Below are 20,796 nucleotides of genomic sequence, written 5' to 3' on the forward strand. Positions count from 1 at the left end.
CCAGTTTTCTATAGTTTTGTGTGTAGATGTTCAAATAGCTGATTTGTGATGTATGATTTAATTCCCTGTACAATTGTGAAATTCGGTGTATTCTCAATGTTACGTAACACATTCTTTCCTAACGAGTCCACGACTTCCATTTGGAAGTCTGTGAGTATTTTCTATTTTTTCTTAGGAAGGGGAAGGGCAGAAACAATGGAATCTATACATGTATCTGCTAATTAGTCTTGATCAACAAGCAGTGATATCAGACAAATGTTTACAAACTTACCTCTTCCTTTCTCACATTTTGAAATATGAATCAGATAGTCATTTGTTAGTAATCATGTGCAACTTTGAAGTTTTCGATTGAAGTTTCGTGGGAGTATGAAAGATCGTAATTTAAATATTATATTACTATCGAATATTCCGTAAGGAAATTAATTGATAATATAATAAATTGCAGTTTCAATATGCCTGTTATTTAAGTTACAAGTACTATGTGAGTAATGTGTGAATATTTGAAGTATTTCTGATAACATTAGGAAACGCAATGAAAAAACGAATGAAATGAAATATTTGAGCTTAACTTTTCATGTTATGCCTTCGAGCTTAAGGTAAGGTTGCCATATTTCAAAAATGAAGATCCGGGACACTACTAAATTAAGAGAATCTTTGATATGCTTAAAATGAAAAAAAGTGTTATATATTAATTTACTATCTACCATAAAATAGAGTTATTCCAGTATTACGTAATCACATTTTTAGCCGTATTAGTACACCTCACTAATTAAGCTAACGTAAGCAAATGATTTACCCCCTCCGCTTGGGTCTGCTTGAATGGACAAGTTTTTTCTCTTTTGAGATTATTTCATTTTGGCAACATAACAAGGGGATCTTATAGGGCCTATAAGGCTTGCAAAAAGTGAAAAGCACAGATATGCATGTAGCCGTGTGTTCAGTTTAAAATATTAAAGTTCAACATACAGAAATGAATTTAACGTTAAAACCGTAAGAATAAGGTTACTTCAATGCACAAAGTTCAAAGATGCACTAATGGACTGCTTTTTGAGTAATAAGTATGGGTATAGTGTGCAGGTATTAGGCGAAATTGAGAATGTAGTTAACATATTTGCTATAATTATATTTATAAGAAATTAGGGTTCGTTAAAATGATATTAAAAATTGATTTCTCTTTTGAAGTTCTTGCAGGGATCATTATTTTTCATCTTTTCTGGAGCCTTTTGGTTATTTCATCCATTCTGCTTCTAATTGGAACCCTAAAGGTAATAATTTCTTGTAACTGTTCAAATTTGTCTATGTTTAAAATTAAACATAATGTGCTCTCTTTCACTGGAACAAAGTCAAGAATATCTCTCAACTTCGATTTATATGGAGGCACGCCATTTTCAGCGTCGAGACAACATCGCGACGTAAACAACCATATAGAAAGTCAGATTGTGCTAAAATTCCCTGGCCACACATTATCCAATCGAGCACGCGCTGTTTGACTGGTTATACAGGATGGGGAGCAAAATCCATTGCCGTCATATATGTGGAATATAAGTGCTCACTCCGTAAGTGTTATATGTTTTATTGCAGGCACCTCTTCATCCTTATATTATTTTGTTTGTATTTATTTATTTTATTCTTTCATTACAGATAACAAGAACTAGGCACGTACACAGAAATTTATCCGAAAATGTTCCAAAGCATTTCGGGAGGTCCAAATTCAATATGAGGATAACTCTATTAAAAGTTGTAAAATCACCCCAAATATATAATTTTAAAAAAAAACTAAATACAGAAGAAAAGTCAGAATTTTGGGAGGATCACCTGCCTGCGTGTCCTTAGAAGGAACTATAGCCTATGAATCACCATATGCAATGGAGAAACGGATTGTAAATAGCACTTAAGCTTATTAAAGATTTCACATATTGAGATCAATTAGGGATTCCTCCAAAGGGATTTTGCAGCAAGATTTAGCGAGCATCTCTTTCCTAAACAATCGGAATTTTAATGGGAGATGATGATTACTGATACAGGTTGGATCAAGAACATGTATCCTACAGACGGCTATTAACGAGAGATAAGACTGCACCGCTGCATTCATTGAATAGTCACCCAAAAAAGAAGTTCGGACGATATCACAGGAAACGTCAGTGGCATGAAATGTCTCCCGGCAATTAACTTGACAATTATTCTCTACACTTGCCAGCACACTGCTTTACGAGTCTATTATCAAAATGCAAATAGTTTGCGTGGTAAAGCCAACATTTTTTTCTGCAATGTTCTGTCGCATGATTATGACATTATTACAATAACAGAGACATGGGTAAATGAAAAGCATTATGATGCGGAACTATTTGATAATAGATATACTGTGGCGCGTCAGGATCGCAATGTTGATAAACTAGGCAAATCTAGGGGGGGGGGGGTTGAGTTCTTGTGGCAGCTTTGCAGAAATACAATCTCAGTATAATAGACAGATATGATGATGAATTTGATTGTGTTATTGTCAAAATCACGACTGGGGGTAAAACAATTTTTATATGTGTAGTTTATTTCCAACCAAATTCAAGTATAGATATGTATAATATTTTTTGAACGTATTGAAAGTAAGTGTCCCCAAGGCTGTTCTGTTCTCCTGGTTGGTGATTTTAACATTAGAGAAATAGAAAACAATGAATTTAATCTGGAAAATTGTACCGTAAAATGTCAAAATTTACATAATTTCATGGTTTTTTATGATATGAAATCTTTTAATCACATACAAAACAATAATAATCGTACTCTAGATCTAGTTTTATCCACACTAGAATCTGTTGAAATTATCAGGGAATTACTCCCATTAGTGCCAGAAGATCAACATCATCCAGCTATAGTAATAAATGTGCAACATGAAAGTCGTTCAAAAGTAGGTCATAATTCTAACATTTTTGGCTACAATTTTAGAAAGGCGAATTTTATGAAATTGTATACTAGTTTAATATGTCGATTGGGAATGCCTAAGGGAATACAATAATGTTAATGACCTAGTGAGTAGGCTATATGATATTATCTATGAAATTTTAGATACTTGCGCCCCTCGCAGGAAAAACTCTGCCTCGAAATTTCCGTGCTGGTTCACTAAGGACATAATTAATAAATTGAAGGCTAAGGCAAGTTATCGTAGGAAATTTCAACTAAAAACTAGCAATAGTACCTCCTATTACATGGAATTTGCTCGTTTGAGAAAAGAAGTTAAAAATGACATCATATTAGCCTATGAAACATTCTTACATAATACTGAAAATATTGTTACTAAGAATTCAAGTGAATTGTGGAATTTTGTTAAAAATAGGAAAAGACATCTACCGTCTAAATCATTAAAGTTTCAGGGTCATAATCTGTCTAGTAACGAGGAAATAGCCAATACTTTTGGGAAGTATTTTAGATCAGTGTATGTTTTCTCTTCAGAAACGATAATTGATCCCAACATAGATCTGGGAGATAACAGATATGGTAGCATAGGAGCACTAAATATTTGCCAGATAGATTTGAAGGAAGTAGGAATGGCTATTAAGAACCTAAAGTCCAAAACGGCAGTTGGTTCTGACGGACTTCCCTCCTACATTGTGAAGGGTTACGCTGATATATTTAAATATCCCCTATTAATTGCATTCAATTTATCACTAAGAACAAGTACTTTCCCAGACAAATGGAAAACAGCATTAATTTGTCCAATTCCGAAGTCCAACAATAGTCAAGATATTACCAACTTTCGACCCATAGCAATATTACCTGCTTTTGCCAAAGTATTTGAGCATATCTTGTATCAACGAATCCTTAATCACGTCAAACCGGTTATCTCAATTAAACAACATGGTTTTATTTCACAAAGATCCACAATAACAAATCTTGCAATTATTACAGATTTTATAGCGAATTCATTAGATGTAGGCAGCCAAGTAGATGTGATTTATATTGACTTTGAAAAAGCTTTTGATAAAGTTAACCATAACATATTACTAGAAAAATTAAAGCTTTTCCACTTTTCTCCGTCCCTGATTAAATTCTTCTCATCATACCTATCTAATCGTAAACAATCCGTTCTTTTTAATGCACACAAATCTAAAGAATATATCGCATCTTCAGGAGTCCCTCAGGGTTCAAATTTAGGACCATTATTATTTCTCTTGTTTATTAATGATTTACCTGACTGTATTCCTGACCATGAAAAATTACTATATGCCGATGATCTAAAAATATATGCTAAAATCAATTCTGTGGACGACAACATAAAGCTGCAGCAATGTCTAGATCATATTGGTAACTGGTGCTCTTCGAATCAACTTGAGGTCAATGGAAGCAAGTGCAAAGTATTATCATTCACTAGGAGCAAATCACCTCGTCACTTTAATTATGAAATTAATAAATACATAGTAAATAGGCATGATTCAGTAAAGATCTTGGTGCTACGTTTGATTCTAAGTTAACGTTTGACAATCATATTGTAAATATAACAAGTGAAGCACTCAACCTATTAGGATTCATAATTAGAACGGGAAAATAATTTAAGAACTGTTCAACATTACAGAAGTTGTACAATCCATATGTTCGCTCAAAGTTAGAGTATGCCTCTACTATTTGGAATCCGACTCACATAAAACATCGCAAGCAATTAGAAAGAATATAAACATTTTTTTAAAAAAATTTCTAACATATAAAGAAACTCACATTTATCTTACATTTGACAGCTGTAAAACCATACTTGCTAACTTTAATCTTCCTACACTAGAACAAAGGCGACATATGATTGATTTATTATTCATTCAAACAGTAACACAAAATATTTTGGATTGTCCTAATTTAGTTTCTTTATTGAATTTTCATGTCCCCACATTGAAAGTACGTAGAAACACTGGTCTTTATTACTGCAAAATATCAAGAACTAATATAATGATGAAATCACCAATCTGGAGGACAACAGCTTTGTATAATAGAATGTGTACAAATAACAATGAATTTGATATATATGATATGTCGCCTAAGAAATTTCGGAATGCCATTAGCATGAGTTATCAAGAGTTGTAAACTCAAGTTATGTTATCAAGAGTTACGAACATGTAATTGCGTAATTTACAACACTGTAATTGGGCTATAGCCTGTTGTGTTGACAATAAATAAATAAACATCTGAACTGGTATTCCAGAAGTTCGGAGAGTAGTAGAAAATGGATCGATCTGGGCCAACATCGGACAACTCACAAGCCCCTGGGGAATTGGGCACCTTGCACCGTGAGCCCACGGTCTTTTACGACCTCCATTTTAGGGGTGAATTTATTCCCTTTTATGACCACTTTTTAGGGGGTGTATTCGTTCTCTTTTATGAGCACATTTTAGGGGGTGAATTCGTTCCCTTTTATGAGCATATTTTCCAACCCCTACGAACACATAGCAGAACATCAGACTACGTAACATAACGAACATACAGTGAAGCAGATTGAATTCGTTCCCTTTTATGAACACTTTTTCAGGGGTGAACTCCTTCTCTTTTATGAGCACATTTTAAGGGTGAACTCGTCCTCCCTTATAAGCATATTTTCCAACCCCTATTTTAATTACGAACACATAGAAGAGCAGATAACACATAAGAGTACGTAACACACAGCAGAGCAGATAACACATAAGAGTACGTAACATAACAAGGGTTCAACCCCTATTTAAACATAGCAGAGCTAATACAAGAGTATGGCTTATTTTCCAACCCCTATTTTAACATAGCAGAGAATACATAATATTCATTCCCCTACGAACACATATAAGAGCATAAGACTACATAACATAGCAGGGTGAACTCGTTCTCTTTTATGAGCACTTTTTAAAGGGTGTACTAGTTCTCTTTTACGACCTCCATTTTAGGGGTGTACTCGTTCCCTTTTATGAGCATATTTTTCAACCCCTATTTTAACATAGCAGATAACACATAAGATTACGAACACATATAAGAGCAGAAGACTACATAACATAGCAGGGGTGAACTCGTTCTCTTTTATGAGCATATTTTTTAACCCCTATTTTAACATAACAGAAATGACATAAGAATACATAACTCATTCCAACCCTTATTTTAACATAACGAGCAAAGATTACAATCGAACACCCACGGTCTACAGATAATCATTTTAGAGGGTGTATTCATTCATTCTCTTTGATGACCATTTTTTCCACCCCTAATGAAATTACATAGGAGAGCAGATAATACATATGATTCGTTCCCTTTTATGAACACTTTTTAGGGGGTGAACTCGTTCCCTTTTATGATTACTTTTTCAACCCCTATTTGAACATTTTAACATAGCAGAAATGACATAAGCATGTCCTCAAACTACTGACCATCGTGAACAAAGGTCAAACTCGAAAACGAAACAACATATCGAGGTGCTGTTTCCACATTTAGCAATTGGTCATCAAAAAACTACTGACCATCAAGGTCAAAAATTAAAAATCGAAAACAGAGCCACATTTAGTAATTGGTCATCAGGTACTACATGTCCCAAAATTAATGGCCATCGAGGTCAAAGGTCAAAATACTTAAAACCCAATAACTCGAAAACGGAGCCACATACTCAGGTGCTGTTTCCACATTGAGTAATAGGTCATCAGGTACCACAAGTTCCAAAATAATGGCCATCGAGGTCAAAGGTCAACATACTTAAAACCTAATAACTCTTAAATGGATCCACATATTGAGGTGCTGTTTCCACATTTAGTAATCGACCACCAACAACTACAAGTTCCAAAATAATGATCATCGAGGTCAAAGGTCAACATACTTAAAACCTAATAACACGAAAATTGAGCCACATATTGAGGTGCTGTTTCCACATTTAGTAATCGACCACCAACTACTACAAGTTCCAAAATAATGATCATCGAGGTCAAAGGTCAACATACTTAAAACCTAATAACACGAAAACTGAGCCACATATTGAGGTGCTGTTTCCACATTTAGTAATCGACCACCAACTACTACAAGTTCCAAAATAATGATCATCGAGGTCAAAGGTCAACATACTTAAAACCTAATAACACGAAAACTGAGCCACATATTGAGGTGGTGTTTCCACATTTAATAATTGGTCATCAACTACTACAAGTTCCAAAATAATGATCATCGAGGTCAAAGGTCAAAATACTTAAAACCTAATACCTCGAAAACTGAGCCACATATTGAGATGGTGTTTCCAAATCTAGTAATAGGTCATCAACTAGTACATGTTAAAAAAAGTACTGACCATCGAGGTCAAAGGTCAATCTCTTAAATGTAGCAACGTATTGAGGTGCTGTTTCCAAATCTAGTAATAGGTCATCAACTACTAAAAGTTTCAAAAAATAATGGTCATCGAGGTCAAAGGTCAATCTCGTAAATGAAACCACATATTGAGGTAACGTTTCCTCATTTAGTAAATTTGTGTGATCTATTCAATTTTGTACAAAGCAGAAAAAAGTAAAGAAGGAATAATTTGAGTGGCTTATTTACTTTTGTATTAATGAAAAGAAATCAAAGGAGCACAATTTTAACTAGCCCAGAATTTCTGTACCTTTTTGGGCTATTCAAATGGATTAACAAGAAAGAAAGCAAAGATATGCCGTATTAACTAGCTATGTATTATTTAACAAAACGAAGGGCTAAATTTGTGAAAGCGAACATGGACCATTTTACTCAAATTTGGATGGAGTATTTATCTTTGTATGAACCAAAAAAAATGAAGAAGGTTCAATATTTCTGTACAATTTTGTACTACCCAAATAAACGAAATTTTATTTTTGTACCAATCACAAGAAAATCAAAGAAGTATCATTTTATACCTTTTTGTGCTATTCAAATATAGAGGGAACAAATTTCAGTGGTCTATTTTATTTTTGTACCAATCAGAAGGAAAGCAAAGATATGCCATTTTAACTATTTAAACAAACGAAAGGGTACATTTGAATGACCTTTTCAATTTTGTACCAACGAGAAATGCCATTTTGTACTAATCAAATAAACAAAAAAACGAAGAAGGTTCATTTTAACTATCTCAGACTTTTACACCATTTTGTACTACTCCAATAAACGAAGGAATACCAACCAGAAAAAAGTGAAGATTAGGTGGATTATTTTCTTTTGTACCAACTGGAAAAGAGAAGAAGAGCTACTTTAACTAGCTCATTATGTACTGTTTAAACAAACGAAAATTGACCATTATGTAACTTTTGAACTACTGAAATGTTCTATTTTTGTATCAATCAGAAAAACCCGAAGAAGGATCTTTTTAACAAGTTCATAATTTCGATGTTCTACTTTTTATACCAACGAGAAAAAAAATGAACTAACTGAATATACGAAATAATAAATTTAAGTGACCTATTCAATTTTGTACCAATGAGAAATGGCATTTTAACTGGCTCAGAAAAAGGCGAAGAAAGACTATTTTATATAATTTTACTACTCAAATAAACAATGGAGTATTTAGTTTTGTACCACCGAGAAAAAAAGAAATTGCACCATTTTGGAGTATTCAAATAAACAAAATTAATTAAACGAAGTAATGCATTTGAAAAACCGAAGTTGAGTATTTTATACCATTTTGTATTATTTCAACAAACAAAGGAATAAGCAAAAAAAGGATCATTTTATATCATTTTAAACTAGTCTAGTAAACAAAGGCATAAATATGAGTGAGCTATTTAATTTTGTAGCTGAGTATTTTCACGAAAGAACAAAATTGTATATTTTTTGTGTCATCCAGAGAACAATTTAAATTTACTCTCAGTGACAATTCAGTATTTTAGCTCTAACTATTATTTACATGTGCTAGTCCAATGTTTGTCGTCTATTAAATTCTTAATATTATAACACTACAAATTGATCCATTTAACTGTTCTATTCTCTGTATCCCTTTGTAATTTTATCCGTAATATGTTCTTCTATTCATACACAATCAAATGCATATGCTACAATGTCTCAGTGTTCATTTACAGAATTAAATAATTGTTTATCTTTCTCTAAAAATATTTCTACTATTTTGTTGATATAATAATCACACTCTGTAATGTATTCATATACCAGATTAAATTTTTTCTCCAAAGTATAAGTGTTCTTAATATTACAACTTTTAAAATGCTTCTTTATATAAAGTTTATAGATTTTCTCTCTCATTTCACGTTTAATTAAGATCGTCCACACCTTTTGCAATAATTCGTAATCATACTGCAGCAAACAGTTGTGATCTTTTTCATTCTCATTATGTTTAGAACATGCTTCACATAATAATACTGAATTTGGTGTATACTCATTAAATAATTGTATAACACATGTATGACTAATACTTTCACTAGTACACTCGCACTCATTAGCTTCCAGTTCAAAACAGGTAATATTTGAAACACTGTCATCATCACTTTCCTTGAGTATTTCATCATTATATCTATTATAGCGTCTAAAATAATACACTTCTTCTATTTCTTGTGTTGGATATATGATTCTCACTTTATCACGTAATTCATCTGGCAAATCGAGGTCAGACGGCTGGATTAATAGTATAGGTTTCTCGTTTTCACGCTGAATTTCTTTTTCTCTAGGTGAAACATAAGCAATTTCCATGCTAGTCATTTTTCTACTCTTCAGCAAAAACAAATCAAATAAATAGGTTTATATACCAACAATAAAAGCATTCTATGCATTCTCCGTCTTAAATAATATGTTTCAAGCAATACAAAGAAACAATTCCTTAATATAACATCATGATGTATGTTCTATTATTTTCCAAATATACTCCATAAACTTATATTCCATTATAATAAAATACATAAATGCAAAAATATATATTTGTCTTTTTGACTTAGACGAGGAAGGAAAGTCTAAAAATAATTGAATCGTTGAACAATAGGCAGTACCTTACAACCCTCACTATACTAGCAATACAAATATTAAATATCTGCAGCAACATGAAACTTTGAAAACTTTTCTTACTTTGATATGATCTCTTCTTCTGCTGTGATTCAAATTGGCCCAGCATGCTGTCACGATTGTCGTCCTTCATCAGTTTTCTATAGTACGCTAATTGTTATGGAGTCCGTTCTACACAATTATGACACAACTCTGGTTTGTTAAATCTCACGTTCAAATATTTTATGAGCCTTACTTAGTGACGGGGGAGGCAATTTAAATTTTTCTCTGGATGACACAAAAATGTACAAAATGTAGCACCACAAACGTATAAAATTCTGAGCTTTTCTTTTGATTGGTACAAAAATGAAATAGACCACCCAAATTTATTAGAGTAATACAAAATGGAATAAAAATAACGAGCTTGTAATAATGGACCTTCGTGGTTGGTACAAAATTTAATAGATCACTTACATTTATTCCTTCGTTTGTTTGAGTAGCAGAATATGGTCTTCCTTTGTTTTTCTCTGGTTTGTACAGAAAGTAGACCTTCTCCGCTTTTTTAATTGCAAACAAAATTTATTCATTCTTCAATAGGTCACTCAAATTTAATAGCACAAAAAGGTATAAATTGACCTTCTTTGCTTAAGCCACTCAAATTTATTCTTTCCTTTTTCTGATTGTTACAAAAGTGAATAGGTCACTGTTTAAATAGTACAACATGGTCAAGAAATTGGGTAGACCAAAAACACAAAAAGCTGTAACATGCTGAGCTATTTAAAAAAGCATTTCCTTGCTTTTTTCGGTTTGATACAAATTTTACAAAAAGGCTTAAAATTCTAAGCCAGTTAAAAATGGTTCTCGTTGGTACAAAAGGAAATAGGACACCCCAATAAATGGCACGAAAAGTAAAGAATGCTGATCCTTCTTCTCCTTTTCTGGTTAGTACAAATTTATACCTTCGTTTACTTGATTAGTACAAAGAGTTAATTCTTTCCTTTTTTTGCTTGGCTAGTTAAAATGACCCATCTTTGATTTTTTTCTGATTGGTACAAAAAGTAGTACAAAATGGTATAAAAGTCTGAGTTAGTTAAAATGGTCCTTCTTCACGTTTTTCTGGTTCATACAAAGCTAAATACACCATCCAAATTTGAGTAAAATGGTTCATGTTCGCTTTCTCAAATTTAGCCCTTCGTTTTGTTTAAATAATACAACATGCACTAGAAATTCTAAGCTAGATAAAAATGGCATTTCTCCTTGGTACAAAATGGAAGAGATCACTTGAATTTATCCCTTCGTTTATTTAAGTAGTTAATATGGCATATCTTTGCTTTCTTTCTTGTTACTCCATCCAAATTAATTTTTACGTTACAGAAATTCTGCGCTAGTTAAAAAGGTCTTTTTTTGCTTTTTCTTTCGTTTATTTGAGTAGTACAAAATGGTATAAAATACTCAGCAAGTTAAAATGGTTCTTCTTTGTTTGGTATAAAAAAAAGTAGAACACCCAAATTAGTTCTTTCGTTCATTGGGCTAGTATAAAGGTACCTTCTTCGATTTTTCTGGCCACTCAAATTTGCTCCATCGTTTGTTTAAATAGTACAAAAAGGTTCAGAAATTCTCAGTTAGTTAAAATGGGTCTTCTTCGCTTTTTCTGATTAGTACAATTTTGTTCTTTCGTGAAAATACTCAGCTACAAAATAAATAGCTCACTCATATTAATGCCTTCGTTTACTAGACTAGTTTAAAATGATATAAAATGATCCTTTTTTGCTTATTCCTTTGTTTGTTGAAATAATACAAAATGGTATAAAATACTCAACTTCGGTTTTTCAAATGCATTACTTCCTTTAATTGATTTTGTTTATTTGAATACTCCAAAATGGTGCAATTTCATTTTTTTCTCGGTGGTACAAAACTAAATACTCCATTGTTTATTTGAGTAGTAAAATTATATAAAATAGTCTTTCTTCGCCTTTTTCTGAGCCAGTTAAAATGCCATTTCTCATTGGTACAAAATTGAATAGGTCACTTAAATTTATTATTTCGTATATTCAGCTAGCTCATTTTTTTTCTCGTTGGTATAAAAAGTAGAACATCGAAATTATGAACTTGTTAAAATGATCCTTCTTCGGGTTTTTCTGATTGATACAAAAATAGAACATTTCAGTAGTTCAAAAGTTACATAATGGTCAATTTTCGTTTGTTTAAACAGTACATAATGAGCTAGTTAAAGTAGCTCTTCTTCTCTTTTCCAGTTGGTACAAAAGAAAATAATCCACCTAACCTTCACTTTTTTCTGGTTGGTATTCCTTCGTTTATTGGAGTAGTACAAAATGGTATAAAAGTCTGAGATAGTTAAAATGAACCTTCTTCGTTTTTTTGTTTATTTAATTAGTACAAAATGGCATTTCTCGTTGGTACAAAATTGAATAGGTCATTCAAATGTATCCTTTCGTTTGTTTAAATAGTTAAAATGGCATATCTTTGCTTTTCTTCTGATTGGTACAAAGGGGGCCGCGGTGGCTCAGTGGTAGAGCGTTCACCTCTGGTGCTAGGGGTCTCGGGTTCAAACCCTGCTCCCGCCAAGTGAACTTTGTGGTGGACAAACACTGTCTGCGTGGGTTTTCTCGGGGTTCTCCCGTTTCCTCCCACTTTCTTCATTCCACCATTTCATTCATTACTCATTATCACCGTCTCCTTTAGCCTAACCGGCATAACCGTGGGACGTAAAACCAAAAATTTCATTTTTTTCTGATTGGTACAAAAATAAAATAGACCACTGAAATTTGTTCCCTCTATTATTTGAATAGCACAAAAAGGTATAAAATGATACTTCTTTGATTTTCTTGTGATTGGTACAAAAATAAAATTTCGTTTATTTGGGTAGTACAAAATTGTACAGAAATATTGAATCTTCTTCATTTTCTTTGGTTCATACAAAGATAAATACTCCATCCAAATTTGAGTAAAATGGTCCATGCTAGCTTTCTCAAATTTAGCCCTTCGTTTTGCTTAAATAATACATAGCTAGTTAATACGGCATATCTTTGCTTTCTTTCTTGTTAATCCATTTGAATAGCCCAAAAAGGTACAGAAATTCTGCGCTAGTTAAAATTGTGCTCCTTTGATTTCTTTCTCATTAATACAAAAGTAAATAAGCCACTCAAATTTATTCCTTCTTCACTTTTTTTCTGCTTTGTACAAAATTGAATAGATCACACAAATTTACTAAATGAGGAAACGTTATCTCAATATGTGGTTTCATTTACGAGATTGACCTTTGACCTCGATGACCATTATTTTTTGAAACTTGTAGTAGTTGATGACCTATTACTAGATTTGGAAACAGCACCTCAATACGTTGCTTCATTTAAGAGATTGACCTTTGACCTCGATGGTCAGTACTTTTTTTAACATGTACTAGTTGATGACCTATTACTAGATTTGGAAACACCATCTCAATATGTGGCTCAGTTTTCGAGGTATTATGTTTTAAGTATTTTGACCTTTGACCTCGATGATCATTATTTTGGAACTTGTAGTAGTTGATGACCAATTATTAAATGTGGAAACACCACCTCAATATGTGGCTCAGTTTTCGTGTTATTAGGTTTTAAGTATGTTGACCTTTGACCTCGATGATCATTATTTTGGAACTTGTAGTAGTTGGTGGTCGATTACTAAATGTGGAAACAGCACCTCAATATGTGGCTCAGTTTTCGTGTTATTAGGTTTTAAGTATGTTGACCTTTGACCTCGATGATCATTATTTTGGAACTTGTAGTAGTTGGTGGTCGATTACTAAATGTGGAAACAGCACCTCAATATGTGGTTCAGTTTTCGTGTTATTAGGTTTTAAGTATGTTGACCTTAGACCTTGATGATCGTTATTTTGGAACTTGTAGTAGTTGGTGGTCGATTACTAAATGTGGAAACAGCACCTCAAAATGTGGCTCAGTTTTCGTGTTATTAGGTTTTAAGTATGTTGACCTTTGACCTCGATGATCATTATTTTGGAACTTGTAGTAGTTGATGACCAGTTACTAGATTTGGAAACAGCACCTTACAAGTAGACCTCACCACTTCGCGTTAGCAAAAGGAAACAACTACTGTCCTAGATTAGGGTTGAATATAAGATATTGACAAAAATTTTAGCTGCTAATGAGCACTAGAAATATGAGAAAACGAAATAGAAACACGAATGTGGGAAAGCCAAGTACAATATAATTTGATAGTTGCAAGACCGATATTTTTTCGAAATAGATGGAGGAACAATAGTTATGACTTCAACTATGTAAATCGAGTTAGGAGGGATGTTTTTATGGCATTCCAGATCATGGCCGCCATCTTCAAATCCGCCATATTGGATCGACGTCAACTTTGTCAAATGGAAAGAGGGCCATGTGAGGTATCAAACAACAATGATTTTTTCCACCCAATCTCATACACTAATTAGTTTGTCCATATCTGGAACGGTTTACAACTTACAGTACTTTCAATATGGAAAAATTCGTTGTTTGTAGCAGATAAGAGATAACTACAGTGGCAATGAGCATAGCTCCAGAGACAGCATTCTTACAGAACGAAATTACGGCAATGCAAGAAATGAAAGTCCTCAGCATTCATAAAGTGGTTCTGATCTCTCCACTTCGTGTGTGCGTTTGTAGATTCAAACTGAAGCTATAAGCAGTTGGGGCAGCACGATAAAGATAATAGCAATATTGGTTGCCAATGGCATTCCTGGTCGTAGCAGCTACGGTATAATGTAGAAGCTTAAGTGCATCGTGTACCATTCTACAGCGACAAACTTTGTAAGGAGACAAGTGCAGGAAATATATTATTCTCACTGTGAGTTCTACCCGTGAACTTGGAAGTGCTTGAGAAATAGTTATTTCGTTTATTGCATTAAGCCTGTAATTCCGTGAAGTGCGTGCGTGTGTATGTGTTAGGGAGAGTGTGTGCAGGCAACAATTATAGACTAAAAACGACACACCATGGCGTTAAATAAGGAAAACATTGCTTTGTACCTCCTGCAGCAGTTACAAACATTACGGTTCAAGCGCAATTCCAACTAATATATCAGAACAGGAAAGAGTAATCGCAGATGGCATAATTAGATTCCTAGCGGATGAAGAATTGGAATTCGAAATGGAATACACTCTGCATATTCTAGAGGTGGCACATCATGAGGTAAACAATCAAGAAGCTAGTGTGGAAGGGGAACGGTATGTGAATTGCTATTGGTCGAATACAGGGAGCACGACTTCACTTATGCTGGATACCTGAGAATTATTTAATAATGAAGAGGTGCGAAGTACAATAGCTCCACCTTGGGAAATCAGTGGAAGTGTGACAAATTCCAAAAGGTACCACCGGCATATTTAAACCTTTGAATGTATTTTTTTAGACAATACAAAACATTGATGTACTATATGTGATTATGCAATAAAGGACGAACATTTCCATTAAAAACTGTATGACAGATTGTCACTCTGCATTCCCTTGTGTACAATCAATTTCAGTCTCCTCGCTTCACAGGAATGATTCAATAAGCATTTTGTAAATCAGTATATATTGATGAGCCGATCGAATGGTTCGAAGTGCCGAAGAAGCGCGCTTTTAATATTCCCGGCATTAACTTTTGTGATATCTCTGATGCTTCATTTATCATTAGGTGCTCATGGTACTCTGCAAAATTCTGTGTTGACCATTTTATGAATGCTGAGGACTTTCATTTCTTGCATTGCCGTAATTTTGTTCAGTAAGAATGCTATCTCTGGAGCTATATTCATTGTCACTATAGTTATCTGTTATCTGCTACAAACAACGGATTTTTCCACATTGAAAGAACTGTAAGTTGTAAACCGTTCCAGATATGGACAAACTAATTAGTGTATGAGATTGGGTGGAAAAAATCATTGTTGTTTGATACCTCACATGGCCCTCTTTCCATTTGACAAAGTTGACATTGATTCAATATGGCGGATTTCAAGATGGCGGTCATGATCTGGAATGCCATAAAAATATCCCTCCTAACTCGATTTACATAGTTGAAGTCATAACCATTGCTCCTCCGTCTATTTCGAAAAAATATCGGTCTTGCAACTATCAAATTATATTGTACTTGGCTTTCCCACATTCGTGTTTCTATTTCGTTTTCCCATATTTCTAGTGCTCATTAGCAGCTAAAATTTTTGTCAATATCTTGTATTCAACCCTACTCAAGGACAGTAGTTGTTTCCTTTTGCTAACGCAACGGCGAAGTGGTGAGGTCTACTTGTTAGTATGTGGATCCATTTAAGAGTTATTTGGTTTTAAGTATGTTGACCTTTGACCTCGATGGCCATTATTTTGGAACTTGTGGTATCTGATGACCTATTACTCAATGTGGAAACAGCACCTGAGTATGTGGCTCCGTTTTCGAGTTATTGGGTTTTAAGTATTTTGATCTTTGACCTCGATGGCCATTAATTTTGGGACATGTAGTACCTGATGACCGATTACTAAATGTGGCTCTGTTTTCGAGTTTTAATTTTTGACCTTGATGGTCAGTAGTTTTTTGATGACCAATTGCTAAATGTGGAAACAACACCTCGATATGGTGTTTCGTTTTCGAGTTTGACCTTTGTTCACGATGGTCAGTAGTTTGAGGACATGCTTATGTCATTTCTGCTATGTTAAAATGTTCAAATAGGGGTTGAAAAAGTAATCATAAAAGGGAACGAGTTCACCCCCTAAAAAGTGTTCATAAAAGGGAACGAATCATATGTATTATCTGCTCTCCTATGTAATTTCATTAGGGGTGGAAAAAATGGTCATCAAAGAGAATGAATGAATACACCCTCTAAAATGATTATCTGTAGACCGTGGGTGTTCGATTGTAATCTTTGCTCGTTATGTTAAAATAAGGGTTGGAATGGGTTATGTATTCTTATGTCATTTCTGTTATGTTAAAATAGGGGTTGAAAAATATGCTCATAAAAGAGAACGAGTTCACCCCTGCTATGTCATGTAGTCTTCTGCTCTTATATGTGTTCGTAATCTTATGTGTTATCTGCTATGTTAAAATAGGGGTTGAAAAATATGCTCATAAAAGGGAACGAGTTCACCCCTAAAATGGAGGTCGTAAAAGAGAACTAGTACACCCTTTAAAAAGTGCTCATAAAAGAGAACGAGTTCACCCTGCTATGTTATGTAGTCTTATGCTCTTATATGTGTTCGTAGGGGAATGAATATTATGTATTCTCTGCTATGTTAAAATAGGGGTTGGAAAATAAGCCATACTCTTGTATTAGCTCTGCTATGTTTAAATAGGGGTTGAACCCTTGTTATGTTACGTACTCTTATGTGTTATCTGCTCTGCTGTGTGTTACGTACTCTTATGTGTTATCTGCTCTTCTATGTGTTCGTAATTAAAATAGGGGTTGGAAAATATGCTTATAAAAGAGAACGAGTTCACCCTTAAAATGTGCTCATAAAAGAGAACGAGTTCACCCCTGAAAAAGTGTTCATAAAAGGGAACGAGTTCAATCTGCTCTGCTGTATGTTCGTTATGTTACGTAGTCTGGTGTTCTGCTATGTGTTCGTAGGGGTTGGAAAATGTGCTCATAAAATACAACGAATACACCCCCTAAAGGGTGGTCATAAAAGGGAATAAATTCACCCCTAAAATGGAGGTCGTAAAAGACCGTGGGCTCACGGTGCAAGGTGCTCAATTTCGCAGGGGCTTGTGAGTTGTCCGATGTTGGCCCAGATCGATCCATTTTCTAATACTTCGGAGGCGAACAATTCTCACTTACGAAAATAATGGTGTGCAGAGAGATAATCTGCAATAAAGTGTTGTTTTTGGCCTGCTCAGCTAATATGTATACACGACTCCAAAAGTGCATTATCACCTGCAATTATACTTTTCCTACAATAGCAAACAATCCTAAAAACACAGTCGTTGGGTTCGCTGAGAATTAGAAAAGCGGTGGACCAAACCTCAATTTTGTTACAAATATATCAGTATGGCAAACTGCATGTAAGAGAATAAATAAATTGTTAAGAATGACAGATTTATTATTGAGAGGGAAATAGATGACATAAAAAGTTACAAAATGATCTTACTTAAGCAGTTCAAACAAGATGAATAGTAAGAAATTGACATAAGAGGAGAGCAGTTTCTTTCTTTTCTTTAGAAAAAATCTTAAAAAAGGTTACATAATGTAAAGGTTTAGTATAAAAATCCCAACAGTACAACAACAAACATCCGCAAGAAACGAAAAGAAAATTAAATCTCTGAGTTTTACGTCCTACGATTATGCCTACTAGGCAAAAGGAGACGGTGATGATGAGAAATGAATGAAATGGTGGAACGAAAAAGCGGGAGGAAACGAAAGAACCCGAGGAAACACACGCACACGGTGTTTGTCCACCACCAAGTTTACTTGGAACGAGCTCGGATCGAACCAGAACACCATGCACCAGAGGTGAACGCTCTGCTACTGAGCCACCGCGGTCTGCCAAGAAACGGAAAGAGAGACAAACACACTAAGGGACACCATTGGCGTAGCAGACTTGCGGGTTTTCCATGCAAGATACAGAGATCAGTTTGGTTTTGAACCCAATTGTTATAATAATAATAATAATAATAATAATAATAATAATAATAATAATAATAATAATAATAATAATAATAATATATTATTATTATTATTATTATTATTATTATTATTATTGAAAACTTTTTTTTTTCAAATCTCTGACTCTGTGTAAGAGCAAGTCTGTATATATCGGACATGTTTGCAGTTTTGTCAACGAATAGTTTCAAAGACCAAATGGGATGGAAATCTCCCAGAGAAAGGAATAAAAAACTTTCTTATGATAAATTGTACATCAAAGTTTTAAGCACTTGCTTCTGGCAGGTGCATTTTTCCTTCTTTTTTTCGAGAACAAAAAAGTTTTGTCATCTAAAAAATAACATTATATAATATTGCAAAATTTGAAGTGGGTTTATTCACATTGCAATTTGTGGTAGTAAAAAATTGTCATTGGAAGACATTACTGTAAAAATCAAGTTTTGTTTTTTCATCCATTGCAAGTCTTAGGGGCCCCTATCCCTCGCTCTTCCAAGATCGATATCAAAACTTTAGGATATGGATATATTGATGTTCATGTACTTGCGATATCGAATGTTGATATGTGTCAATATCATTATCGACGATATCGATATATCGACATATCGCACAGGCCTAGATCCGAGAAATAATGTTTGAAATATACTGGAACGATAATCAAAATCAAAATATGTTCTCGCATTTTGTATCCAAGGTTGAGTAGTATTGTGCCCTTATCTGACCTCCCTCAGACATAGTCATAGAGCTATATAGAGGTATATAGGGATTACGACACTTTTTATATCTTTAGGGGGGCCCTTTTACTTATCTGTGGACCGATAGTGACCTGATTTTGCCCATAATTCACCTGGATTTTCATTTAAAAAACGTGATTCATTTTTCATTATCCCTTAGAAGCATAGATTCGTTTTTTATTTCTTCTCAGAAAGCCATGTTTACTTTTTATTAGACATTGAAAGCTCTGTTCATGTTTTAGCAGTCCACAGAAAGCTCTGTTTATTTTTTATTATGCATCAGAAAGCTCTGTTCATTTTAACAGTCCATAGAAACCCCTGTTCATTTTTTATTACGCATTAGAATGCTCTGTTTTTGTTATTAAGCATTAGGAAGCACGACTTGTTTTTTGATTTACCTCATGACGCACGTAAGATGATTCCGCTGGCGCCATTACTGTCTGGCCTCGTTGCAGCTTTTTCCTTTATAGACTTCCGCCTTCACTTTGTATAACCGCCGGCCTGGTCCCGCTGCGCCATCCGCTAATGACATTTTTCTCTTTGTCGACTCTTTTGTACTTTAGCCCACGTAAGAAGAGAGATAAAAGTTTACTTATTTGAGATAAAAAGCCGCTACTCCGCTGCCACCTATTTTCTTGGTTATTTGTTTTCGCCCGCTCGTTTATTGATCTTGGCAATTTTTGTAACTTGTTAAAACTAGCAGCGTGATCCAAACGCGAAGAAATATTGCGATGCCAGAATTGAAACTTATGGATTTTAAAGCGACTGAGTATTTTGATTTAGATTATTACTGAATTTAATAAATAAGAATTAATTGCGTGAATATCTGAACTTGGTATTGTAGTTTTATGAAAAGTATAAAGATTGAACACTCATGTATTGAAGAAAAATTTAAAAAATTAAGAAACTATATTTAACAATGTGAATATTCTTCATGACATTTACACGTATGTTAACCAGAAGTATACATTTCTATAAGCTTAGCTTGTTCTTCACTATCATTCCACTGGATAATATGGGCTGGTTTATATTGACGTAACATTTGAATTGGATACCTTGAATTGTTTCCTTGCATGAAACACTTTTATTTGGCATTTATTATTATTGTTGGTGGTGGTGATGACGATCCTAACATTAAATTATATGAAAATAAAATTTCGGTGACATTGCTCGGGACGCGAACTCGCTACTTTTGTGTTTCCACTCCCGTCACATTACCATTTTCGCTATCGCGACACTTGGTGGACAGAACTTTTTATTACTAGTGGTGCATACACCCCTCCTAGTGCCATCTACCATTTAAGCGTGAAATCGTTACCAATACTTTCAGACCCATCTATTGGCGAAAGTTGGAACTTCGTGCTCAACTCTCTACTCTTAAGTTTTTATTAATTGCGAGACGAAATAAATGAAATTTCGTTTTTAAATGATTGCAAAATATATGATTAGGTATTACAATATAGCTTTTTAAATGGCCATACTTGTTTCCCTGTTTGCGTTTTATTCAATTTTAAACTACAGGAAATTGGATTTGTATTTATATGGGCTAC

General features: G+C 34.0%; 1 protein-coding gene across 4 annotated transcripts in view; it reads left to right on the plus strand.

Annotated features, from left to right (window-relative positions):
• The window catches only part of LOC145683423 (uncharacterized), a 275,918-nt gene that overhangs the window by 175,814 nt on the left and 79,308 nt on the right, over positions 1-20,796 (plus strand). For all 4 annotated transcript variants that reach the window (XM_081754756.1, XM_081754759.1, XM_081754758.1 and 1 more), the window contains one exon: positions 1,183-1,265. In XM_081754756.1, the coding sequence (XP_081610882.1) occupies positions 1,183-1,265 (83 nt within the window). The remainder of the gene's footprint in view (positions 1-1,182; positions 1,266-20,796) is intronic.

The sequence above is a fragment of the Thermobia domestica genome, chromosome 4 (assembly GCF_964235325.1).
Source record: "Thermobia domestica chromosome 4, izTheDome1.hap1.1, whole genome shotgun sequence".
NCBI classification, from domain to species: domain Eukaryota; kingdom Metazoa; phylum Arthropoda; class Insecta; order Zygentoma; family Lepismatidae; genus Thermobia; species Thermobia domestica.